This window comes from Littorina saxatilis, linkage group LG13 (assembly GCF_037325665.1).
Source record: "Littorina saxatilis isolate snail1 linkage group LG13, US_GU_Lsax_2.0, whole genome shotgun sequence".
Lineage (NCBI taxonomy): Eukaryota > Metazoa > Mollusca > Gastropoda > Littorinimorpha > Littorinidae > Littorina > Littorina saxatilis.
Window position 1 is genome coordinate 41,910,302 of NC_090257.1, and position 12,455 is coordinate 41,922,756.

The 12,455-nt window shown below is 39.7% G+C and overlaps 1 protein-coding gene across 1 annotated transcript; it reads right to left on the reverse strand.

Moving 5' to 3' along the window:
* Nucleotides 1-759: 759 nt before the first annotated feature.
* Nucleotides 760-11,835, reverse strand: LOC138945781 (SPRY domain-containing protein 7-like). The gene is made up of 5 exons (XM_070317291.1): nucleotides 11,682-11,835; nucleotides 11,001-11,117; nucleotides 3,849-4,009; nucleotides 2,556-2,658; nucleotides 760-1,048 (listed from the first exon to the last, which is right to left on the reverse strand). Exons 1-5 carry the CDS (start codon nucleotides 11,788-11,790, stop codon nucleotides 951-953), a joined length of 588 nt encoding a protein of 195 aa, XP_070173392.1. The 5' UTR covers nucleotides 11,791-11,835; the 3' UTR covers nucleotides 760-950.
* Nucleotides 11,836-12,455: the final 620 nt, after the last annotated feature.

The window sequence follows — 12,455 nt, forward strand, 5'->3', positions numbered from 1 at the left end:
ATAAGTATCTGTCACCCCTGTAGTTGTAAGTGCTCTAAATAATAATTTGATAAATAAACATCTAGGTCAGTTAGTAACATGATAAATACATTTCTAGACAGATTAACCCTACATTTATTTTTTTTTTAAAAAGCGCTAAGAGCACCTATGGACTTATAACTTTTCTAGCACGAAGCATATGGTTTGACATCTAAAACTACATATCAACATACTCTGTTTTACTTAGTTATGAAGGCAAATAAGAAGCATATGGTTTGACATCTAAAACTACATATCAACATACTCTGTTTTACTTAGTTATGAAGGCAAATAAGAAGCATATGGTTTGACATCTAAAACTACATATCAACATACTCTGTTTTACTTAGTTATGAAGGCAAATAAGAAGCAGATTATACCTGTTAACCCTATGCAGTTAATTACATCCCTTCTCCAGTTTATGGCTTGAAATGAAAGTAAATAAAGGTTATATCATTATCACTTCTGACATTTGTTATCTGATAAAAAAACCTAAAAACTGAAAAAAACAATGTATTGAACAGAAAAAAAAAGTAAATCATCGCACGACTCATTGAAAATTGTTGTCTGAAAACTGTTGAAACAACAGACATGTTGTCCAAATCCTTATTCACATTTTCTGATAAAGATATGGGTTTTAATTTTCTTGGTCAAATCTAATTCACCAAACTGTTTATAAAAATAACATGTCACAGAATTCAGACACCACATAAATGGATCACAAAACTTTTTTTTGGTCAAAAATCTAATTCACCAAAAATTTGTTCACAAAATTAACACGTCACAGATTTCAGACACCACACAATGGATCGCAAAACATTGATGATGTATTTATCAATGTAAAGAAAAACACAGAGTCAATCAGAAGAAGGAGCATTTAATTCGTCAGAACATTGTGAAAAAAAAAAAGAGTCTGACAGTGTGATCGATGGCTAGAGCAGAGACTGTTCAATCATGATGCTGTCGAAGCCGTCGGGCGGCTGGTGGTAAAACTTGTCAAACTGGACGTCCAACACAGCCCCGTTGTCCACTGTAAGAAACAAAAGCAAGACCTGATTTTATCAGAAAGAAACAAAAGCAAGACCTGATTTTATCAGACATCTCACTGCCTCAAAATGAAGTATTCCCAGAAGTGAAGTATTCTGAAGTGCCTCAAAATGAAGCATTCTACAAATTTCCCAGCAATGGGGTAGGAAAGTAAATGTTCATTTAGGAAAGTAAATGTTCCAGCTAGCGTACAGGGCTGAGGTGCACGAGAAAGTTGCCACCCAAACAGGAGCCACCCGCAGTGTTTGTTTTATTTGCTTGACGCCCAGCCGACCACGAAGGGCCATATCAGGGCGGTGCTGCTTTGACATTTAACGTGCGCCACACACAAGACAGAAGTCGCAGCACAGGCTTCATGTCTCACCCAGTCACATTATTCTGACACCGGACCAACCAGTCCTAGCACTAACCCCATAATGCCAGACGCCAGGCGGAGCAGCCACTAGATTGCCAATTTTTAAAGTCTTAGGTATGACCCGGCCGGGGTTCGAACCCACGACCTCCCGATCACGGGGCGGACGCCTTACCACTAGGCCAACCGTGACCCGCAGTGTTTGTTTGGTTGAAACTAAGATGTGTTGTAATATCAACAAATCAGAACCCGTGGTTTAATTGTTCTCTCCTGTTTGGGTGGCACCCACTTTTGGTTCATGCACCTCGGCCCTCTCAGTCAAGGGTTGAAATACAGGCCGGGCCGGGTCAACTTTATGAGCAGACTCAGAAACGGTATCCAAGACCCATCCCTCATTCACCACAGTGGTACGTAAAATACCTCAGTCATTCTGACATAAATGCAGGAGATTACACAGGGACGTCAAAGCAAGGATTGGGAAAGCAAGGGGATTGTCATGCTAAAGAAGATCTGGGGTTCCAAGGAGATTAGCCAAAGGACGAAGCTTCGGATCTTCAATTCAAACGTCAAATCTGTTCTTCTCTATGGGTGTGAGACATGGAGGACAACAGAGACCATGCTGGGAAAGATCCAAATCTTTGTCAACACCTGCTTGAGGCGCATCCTAAACATCAGATGGACGGACAGAATCCGAAATGAAGACCTTTGGCAGAGAGCTGACCAGAAACCAGCGGCGCAGCAAATTCTCCGGAGGAAATGGGGCTGGATAGGGCACACCCTGAGAAAGCCAGCATCCAGTATCACGAGGCAAGCCCTGAAGTGGAATCCACAAGGGAAAAGGAAGAGAGGCCGGCCGCGCAACAGTTGGAGGCGAGACACTGAAGCAGAGATCAACAGGCAGGGGAAGACCTGGAGCCAGATCGAAAGGGCAGCCCAGGACCGTGTCGGATGGAGAATTGTCGTCGATGGCCTATGCTCCCCCGGGGGTTCATAATGGCCTAAGTAAGTAAGTACACGTAACTCTAGCTAGCTTTCCACTAGGAGGAAGCAATTCGAATTTTTTAGCAATGGGGTAGGAAAGTAAATAAAATGGACTAAACATTTTTAAAAATGCAGTGAAAAGAGGCCACGAACGTACCGTAGAAAGCAGGAAAGACGGTTCCCTTGATGCCCATGAAGGGCGTGGAGAGGGGCGCGCCGTTGAGGAAGAAGTTCATCTCTATGTGATCATAACTCACTCCCTGCACACACAATAACATTGTCTTGGGTCTTCCACTTCCCACTGTGCATAAAAATTGATGCACGCTCTGTCTCATGGTCCCCCTCCCCCCCCCTCTTTCTCTCAAACTTAAATTGTCTGCACAATTCAACTTCTCACAGTGCATGCAAAAAAGAGATTCAGTCCTTCTGTCTCATGCGCCCCCCCCCCCCCCCCTCTCTCTCTCTCTCTCAAAACAAAATCGTCTTCACTATTACACTTCCCACTGTGCATAAAAATAGATGCACACTCTGTCTCGTGCCCCACGCCCCCTCTCTCTCTCTTAAAACAAAATTGTCTTCACTGTTGAATTCAACTTCACACTGTGCATAGAAATAGATGCACTCTCTCTCTCAAAACAAAATTGTCTTCACTATTACACTTCACACAGAAATAGATGCACACTCTCTCTCAAAACAAATTTGTCTTCACAATTCAACTTCCCACTGTGCATACAAATAGATGTACGCTCTGTCCCACCCCTCAAAACAAAATTGTCTTCACTATTACACTTCCCACTGTGCATTAAAATAGATGTACGCTCTGTCCCATGGCCCCCCCCCCCCCCCCCCCTTCTCGCTCTCTCAAAACGAAATTGTCTTCACTATTGAATTCAACTTCACACTTTGAATAGAATGTAATAGATGTACGCTCTCTCTCATAGTCCCTCTCTCTCTCTCTCTCAAAACTGAGTTGTCTTCACTATTCAACTTCCAACTGTATATAAAAATAGATGTACACTCTCCCTCTCACTCCACCCCTTTCTCGCTCCCAAGACACACACAGCGACACTCGACTTTCTCTCACCCCAATCTCATTTCCCACACGCCCTGACAAACGCACAAACTCTGTTAATCTTCAGGCGTGGGAACAGGAAATCATCAAAAAGGAGGAAAATAATGCGGGGGCCGCTATAGGCTTTTTGGCATTTTGGCTATGCAGCACTGAGTGAGTGAGCGCAACCACTACCGCGCTAAACAGGCTCGTTAATTTCACTGCCTTTTGCACGAGCGGCGGACTACGGTCATTGTGAAAAAATGCAGTGCGTTCAGTTTCATTCTGTGAGTTCCACAGCTTGACTAAATGTAGTAATTTTGCCTTACGCGACTTGTTTTTCTTACATTTGTTGAGGTCTTAAAAGGGGGATTCCCCTTTATCTGTAATCACACTCACCATGACGTCCCCTTCTTGCGGCACATCTGTCAGTTTCCCTTTCTGTTCTCCGTTGTGATACATTGTGCCGTCTTGTCGCAACACCCAAGAGTCTGTGTCTGCGCCCAGCGGGACTTTGTTGATTCCACACTTCCGCGTCCCTAAACCCACACCCCATACTCCTGCACAAAAACTTTTAACTTGAGTGCATAAATATAATTTTACTCATGCAGGCATGCACAGACACAGAAACACTCTCATGCACAAACACACATGCATTGCACAAACACACACACACACACTCACTTTTTTTTCCCTTGTTTTTTTTTATAAAGAATTTTTGTACAAGAATTCTATCTAATGAAATAATCTATGCAGACCTGCCAACCCTTGTCAAGACTTGAAGTGTAACAACTTACATTTGTCCGGAGTTTTCAGCATATATATATATATATAAATCAAATGGTGTTTAGGCCACACAAACAAATAGGTGTGGTTACGGTAACATAGCCAAAAAAAATAGGGTAGGTAGGTAGGCAATCACTTTTTTTTTTAAAACTTTTTTTTCTAATGTGTACAAATTAAACCTACTTGACAGGGAAATAAGTGTGCGACTCGGGCGCTTTCGCTTTCATTGCGTTTTCTGCACTCGTTTTCTTGTTTTTTTATTTTACAAATGTAATAAAAAGTTATAGGGTCGGCCCCTAAAAATAGGGTAGGTCGGGTTACCGTAACCACACCTATTTTTTTTTTGACTCACATGCGAAGCAAAAGTGAGTCTATGTACTCACCCGAGTCGTCCGTCCGTCCGGACGTCCGGAAAACTTTAACGTTGGATATTTCTTGGACACTATTCAGTCTATCAGTACCAAATTTGGCAAGATGGTGTATGATGACAAGGCCCCAAAAAACATACATAGCATCTTGACCTTGCTTCAAGGTCAAGGTCGCAGGGGCCATAAATGTTGCCTAAAAAACAGCTATTTTTCACATTTTTCCCATTTTCTCTGAAGTTTTTGAGATTCAATACCTCACCTATATATGATATATAGGGCAAAGTAAGCCCCATCTTTTGATACCAGTTTGGTTTACCTTGCTTCAAGGTCAAGGTCACAGGAGCTCTTCAAAGTTGGATTGTATACATATTTTGAAGTGACCTTGACCCTGAACTATGGAAGATAACTGTTTCAAACTTAAAAATTATGTGGGGCACATGTTATGCTTTCATCATGAGACACATTTGGTCACATATGATCAAGGTCAAGGTCACTTTGACCCTTATGAAATGTGACCAAAATAAGGTAGTGAACCACTAAAAGTGACCATATCTCATGGTAAAAAGAGCCAATAAGCACCATTGTACTTCCTATGTCTTGAATTACCAGCTTTGTGTTGCATGACCTTGGATCACCTTGACCTTGGGTCAAGGTCACATGTATTTTGGTAGGAAAAATGATTAAAGCATGTGAGTCGTATGGGCTTTGCCCTTCTTGTTAGGCCTTAAGTGTACCATTGTCTAAAATGTATTTGTGCATCTGCATTTATGCCATCTCACGTAAGAATATTTTAAAAAGCAGGAACATTATAATGTTTGTTAGACTGCCCACAGTGCACCTTTTCAGTGTGGACAATGTTTTATGACCCAATCATATCTATATTAATAATTTTAATTTCTTTCTCATGAGAAAAGCACAGTGAAAAAACAAACAAACCCATCTGCTTCTTTCAAACAACAGCACATCATATTTGTAATGGCTTAAAAAAAGCAAATTTTTCAGCCACACAATTATTTCATACAAAATACACCACGTAACACCAGAAGATACACTAGCTCTCACACAAGGGCAGTCAGTGATATGTGACACTTTGCAATCTGTGACAAGATATGCCACAGAGATATTTATATTAGCTGCACTGTGAATAGTGTGATATGGACTGTATGGATTATGCCAATTTATATCCTCCTACTCCAAGCTGTGATGTCCCAGTTAGAACACAGGGGCGGGTTGCATGAGACGACTTAAGCTGGGTGGAAATGTGCTCAAAGTTGAGATGGTTGACTTTACGCCGAAAGCGCAAAAACCGGGGTGCATGAGCGGTCTTACGTTCGTTGAGCACAGCGTTTTTTGCTTAACTTTGAGCCTCAGCTCCCCCCCAGGCTTAACGCTGAGCTTGGCAGAGATAACAGACTTAACCAGCCAGTTGCCGCTTGCAAGATGATTTTTTAAAACCTTTTATCATTTGGTGCTATAATAGGTCGCACCAACGCGACGGAGTTAGACAACTTTCTTGTTTACTTCATCTGTGCCCGGCAACCAAAAGGTTTTTGTTTTTGTTTTCTTTAGGGTGAAATCATTTTTTATTTTTTTTATTTGTTGAAATATGTATTTATGTATTTATTTATTCAATCATTAATAAATTTATATTTTGTTGTCTTTTTTTTTTATTTGTTAGAAATCATCTTTTGTTACATAATGCTGTCTCTAATAGTTATTAAAGTAACAGCTATTGTGTTTTCAGCATAGCAATAGGGTCCGATATTTAGACGAGACAAGTATAATGCCGACGAGTCGCATTATACTTGTCTCGTCTAAATATCGGACCCTATTGCTACGCTGAAAACACAATAGCGATTATATAGCTGTTCTGACCTTGATTTGTTGTTCCAAACTTACAAAAGGACAGTTTTTCCGTCGATGCGTTGATCTCAGGATTTGATAGCAGACGCCGTTTCTTAGTTATTATTTCTTATATTAGTTTTGCGCAGGTGCCACAATGCGAGCAGACGGCAGCGAAGTCAATTTCAGTTTGGGTGAATGGCATTTATACTTGTCTCGTCATGAAGCGAATTGTTCATCCTCAGTTATAAACGACTACATGAATGTTAGTGCCATGGGCTGTACATCAATACTTCAGAGGGGAAGTGGGTATTTAGTGTGGAGTTACGAGATAAGAAAGTCGGCCATTTTTCTCAATATGCTTTTGGATATTGAGTAAAATGGCCGACTTCCGTAGCATTATGCTTTGATGATCGGAAGAGACCATCCAATCACAGCCCCCGAATTCCCCCGCGTGTCCATCAGAATAGCTATATTGTTTTATAATTTGATTTTTAAAATTTTATTTATTTATCTTTTTTTTTTCTTTTTTACATTTAGTCAAGTTTTGACTAAATGTTTCAACATAGAGGGGGGAATCGAGACGAGGGTCGTGGTGTATGTGTGTCTGTCTGTGTGTGTGTGTAGAGCGATTCAGACTAAACTACTGGACCGATCTTTATGAAATTTGACATGAGAGTTCCTGGGTATGATATCCTCAGACGTTTTTTTCATTTTTTTGATAAATGTCTTTGATGACGTCATATCCGGCTTTTCCTGAAAGTTGAGGCGGCACTGTCACGCTCTCATTTTTCAACCAAATTGGTTGAAATTTTGGTCAAGTAATCTCCGACGAAGCCCGGACTTCGGTATTGCATTTCAGCTTGGTGGCTTAAAAATTAATTAATGACTTTGAAAATTATAAAAAAAAATTATTTTTTTATAAAACGATCCAAATTTATGTTCATCTTATTCTCCATCATTTTCTGATTCCAAAAACATATAAATATGTTATATTTGGATTAAAAACAAGCTCTGAAAATTAAAAATATAAAAATTATGATCAAAATTAAATTTTCGAAATCAATTTAAAAACACTTTCATCTTATTCCTTGTCGGTTCCTGATTCCAAAAACATATATATATGATATGTTTGGATTAAAAACACGCTCAGAAAGTTAAAACAAAGAGAGGTACAGAAAAGCGTGCTATCCTTCTTAGCGCAACTACTACTCCGCTCTTCTTGTCAATTTCACTGCCTTTGCCATGAGCGGTGGACTGACGATGCTACGAGTATACGGTCTTGCTGAAAAATGGCATTGCGTTCAGTTTCATTCTGTGAGTTCGACAGCTACTTGACTAAATATTGTATTTTCGCCTTACGCGACTTGTTTGTTTTGATATAATTCGTGTTTTTTTGTAATTACTGTATTTTTATCTTCTTTTTGTATTTTCTTTTTTAATTTGTGGTCGATGTTTACCTTTTCAGTAGAGAGCGATTCAAGATATATCAAGAAGACAATCTTTATTTTTCTTCTACTCGATCCAACATGCACAATGCACAAAATAGTACTATAACGCTGTACGCTCTACTTTGTACTACACATGGCATCTCCTGTGTTGGAATGAGCGCGCGCTTCCTGTGCATGCTTGAATGCGCCCAGATGCCGCAGAGTACATTATTGTGTAACAGACGGTCTCTGATGCGCCCTTTTCCCGCGAACCTACTAGACTGCAGTTTGCATTGGCTGTTGCTGACCACATTTCCCGTGACGTCATGGAATCTCCCACTAACGCTCTAACTAGGTCGACAACGTCAACTTGCCCTCTTTCTCTGTTGAGTCGGCCCTAAAGACGGCTCATGCACACCCACTTTGTTTCGTGCTTTGCGGGTTCTTAACAGACCAAGCTTTAGAGTAAAGTCGAAACGTTTGAGCTTGGAATTTGAGTTCCCTCATGCAACCCACCCCTGGTAACTCCAAGCTCTGAACAAATCATTCTTTGCAATTGTATTCACACAAACTGTTTTTTTCTCACCTGCATGACAGGCAGGCGTCGTCGTTTCTCTCATCCACCTGATTCTGGTCTGTACCATAAGGCCAAAAAAAATAAATAGTCTGTTTACGGTAACATAGGCAAAAAAAATAGGGTCGGTAGTTCATGAATTTTTTCTCTCTCCAAAAAACCATATTTTTAAGTTATTTTGCCAAAAAACAAAGACTTTTATTTATTTTATTTTTTTAAAATTATTTTTAAATTTTTTTTTCTTTTCCCAAATGCCAAAAAAGTCTAGGGTCGCGCGAAAAAATAGGGTCGGTCGGGATACCGTAAACAGACTATTTTTTGTTGTTGGCCTAATACACACAGTGAAACCATCTTGTACGTTTTCCACCATTTTAAGACTCTAGCTGCTTTATCTTTGTTTGTAACCTTTGTAAATTTACCATAATTTTAACCCCTTCACTGCCCAGCACGTACTAGATACGTGGTCATGTTTGGTTTGTCAAACGCCCATACACGTATTTACATCAGCACTTTTCAGGACATTTGTGAAAACTAAATGGGAGGTAACCATGACTGTCCAAGTTCTTGTAGGGGTTTAAACACAGTTCTTTCCCATTGATCGTTCAGATAAGTTAGTACCACGTGGTAAAAACATTTTTAGAAGTTTTTTCCGATCTATAACATTCAAAATGGCGGCCGAAAGTCGGACATCAACTTGTAGACCTGTTTTCAAATGATACAGTGTTCTGGAAGCTCTACAAGAAGTGATTTATGGATTACCACACAGAAGAATATTGTTATGGGCTGTAATGTGAGTACCTGATGTTTGACACCAGTTTTAGCTGTGTTTTCTGCGGTTTTACGTGCTGCAGTGTGTGTGTGAAAGTTTGGAAACTGTAATTTTTGACAAAAATGGTCATTATATCGATTTTTACTATAACAATCACAAACAAAGTCCAATGATCATGTTATCAGATAATAGCCAAGGATGTAAGCAGACCTGTTTACACCCATAAGTGTTTTGGAGTAATGCTCAGCCCCAAAAATAGTAATCCTGGCCCCAAAATAGTAATCATCCAGCATTCGTCGCCAATTACAACGCACATGACAACTGTGTCTGCAAAACGCAATCATGCACATATCCATCATTCCTGTGCTTTTTCACCCCATTTTGCCATTGAAAAAAACAATGCCAAACATGTGAATTAATAATAAAAAAAAAATTTTTACATTTTTTTTTATTAATGAAAATCGTAGTCTTGACACGGATAGCGGAATGGCGTATTTTTTGCAGAAAATCGTAATAAATTACGCCAAAATCGTAAGGGTAAACAGGTCTGTGTAAGCAAACCACATGCCAAAGATCTAAGAGATATATAGATCTCAATAAATGATTGAGCAGTGAACAGATTAGTGAACCTACAGAAGAAAGCGAAATTTGCCCTGGCGCACAGCAATACCAAAATGCTGTTATACTGTGGCAGTGAAGTAGGGGTTGATTATAATTCTTTCTAGGCCTCATTTTCTTTGTTTTTGCCCAGGTTTTTCTTTGAAAAGGGGGTTCCACAACAGTAACATACGACGGATATAAGTATGGAACAAAACAAGCCCTACTTAACAGCAACATCTCACATGTGTATGTACATTAATAATAACTAATACATAATGATACACAGTATTATTGCGTTCTTACAGGTCACATGACGAAACTGTAACTAACCATTGGTCAAACATGCATCAATTGATATATCGCAGGAAGTCGTCATAGCCAAGTGATATATCGCAGGAAGTGACTAATCACTTATGGGCGCCATCTTTAGACGGTCACTTCAAAAACAGTGGAGCGAGATAATTATTTCCCATAAACCTTCTTTGATGAAGAATTGAGTACACAACAAGCGACAAGGCAAATCGTCAAAAAAGAGAAAAGCATGCCCAATCTTTGAAAGGGAGAGAGACTGGAACTTGGAAGAGGTCACATTCACTGTGCATAATTCCTACCTGGATCATTGCGACTCGCGCATTGTTACATAATCGCAAGTCTTTCAGCAGGGACAGTTCTGTGAAAGTAAAAGAGAATTCTCTGAAATTCTGATCACTTCAATGTCCATCGTTCAGTGAAAACGACCATCCGAGTTACCGAGAAGAAGTTCTGAAACACGTCACGTTCCAAATCAAAAGACGACATTCTATTCTCTTACGTCACTATTCTTGGTTTACGGTACCATTCGGCGGCTTTGCTACGAGTATGCCATAGTCTTGGTTGGCCGAGACCTTGAGGTGAAAGACTCCTTAGCAGCTACCGACGGGAGGTTTACGTAAGAGCCTGTCTTGTTTATTTTGAAAAAGGATGCATGAAACTGTCCAAAACAAAACGCAATAAATTCGTTATCGTTAGATGTGGCTGTGATATCCACATTTATCAGTCACAATGTCTCAAAAGGCGGAAACATATCAGATCTCGGCTTACGCCTCGATCTGATATGATTCCTCCTTTCTCGACATTGTGACTGATAAATGTGGATATCACAGCCACATCTAACGATAACTACTAACATAATACTTGACTTACCTGTACACTGTATCTTGATTTCAAAGTAAGCTTTGTTCTGTGCAATGGGAGCATTGGCAAGAGCAGCACCGGTACCACATATTCTCCTTCCATTTTTCACAATCACCACATCATTGCCTGGAAAATACAGATTTCTGAGGTATTATACATTGTTTTGAATTTTGTACCATAAGTACTGACACTTTACACAGATCAAGACAGTCATTTTTCGACAAGACCGAGCTAGCAGTTGTGGTGAACAACAACTATATTTCTTAAATGAATATATTTCACAACCCAAATATTACGTTTAAAACAACTAAGAATGTAGATCTATTCGGAGCATTCCCTTATTTCCACGTACTGAAACAAATGTCAAGAGTAACAAAAATATCAAGGAGGGCTTGGCCACAGTGTGGAATCTGAACAAGTGAATAACACAGACAATACTCATCTAGGTAAATCAGTTACACATCTCTACTATGCATCCATTACAATTTAGCTGTTATGACATCTCATCACGTAAGCACAATGATTTGGTGAAAACACAGAGTAGTGGACACAGTACACATTATGCTTGTACTGCAGTTGTAGTAGTAGTACTGTTTATGTTCAACAGTTTGTCTTGACACGGACATATTTGACGTGTTCATCGGATATCAAACAGAACCACAGTTTCGGTTAAAATATAAGAATCCTCACCAACGTGTTGTGTGTCTAGTCTGACGACTGGAACTTCTTTGAGCGGTACATGGCCTGGTCCAAATGTACCATCGCGGCAACATCGAAAGCAGAAGACATACGACGCCATTTTGCTTCCTTACCGGAAGTGACGATTACTTATGAAAAAGAAGTCAGTGACGAAAAAGAGGATGGGAAAACTTGACAGATAACATGATGGTCAATACTTTTGATAACATTCCTATGGGAAAACTTGGTGATACCATACAATAAACTTTCTTACTCTCAAAAGTGGGAGGACAGACAGCCGTTAAAAACAGAAGAACGATGTACGACAAGAAGGGGAAGTACTCTTGTGTGCTTGTTAGGATATATTAAAGAAACAGTTGCTCCCCTTACATTGAAAAACATCACTGAGATGGTGTTTGCTTAGCTGTATTATATTTTGACTGAAGAAATCTCAGACTATTTCCCTCAAGAAACTTAGTTATTTATATTTTGACTGAAGAAAGGATATTAAATTTATCAGGATACCGCCCCGACTGGACAATTACGTGATCGAACTGCCTACAGTTTTTAGTCATATTATATAGCACCTCGGGTTTCCTTTTGCCCGTGAGGGTCAATTAGTTATCCCGCCGACCTGAATTATGGAGAGGATCAACTCAACTCAACTCAACTCAACTCAAATTTATTAATCCATATGGAAATTATGTTGTAACAATACTCATTTCCAATCAAAAGAATAAGAATGCATACTAAACACAGTCTCACTTACGCAAACAGTCATCCGTC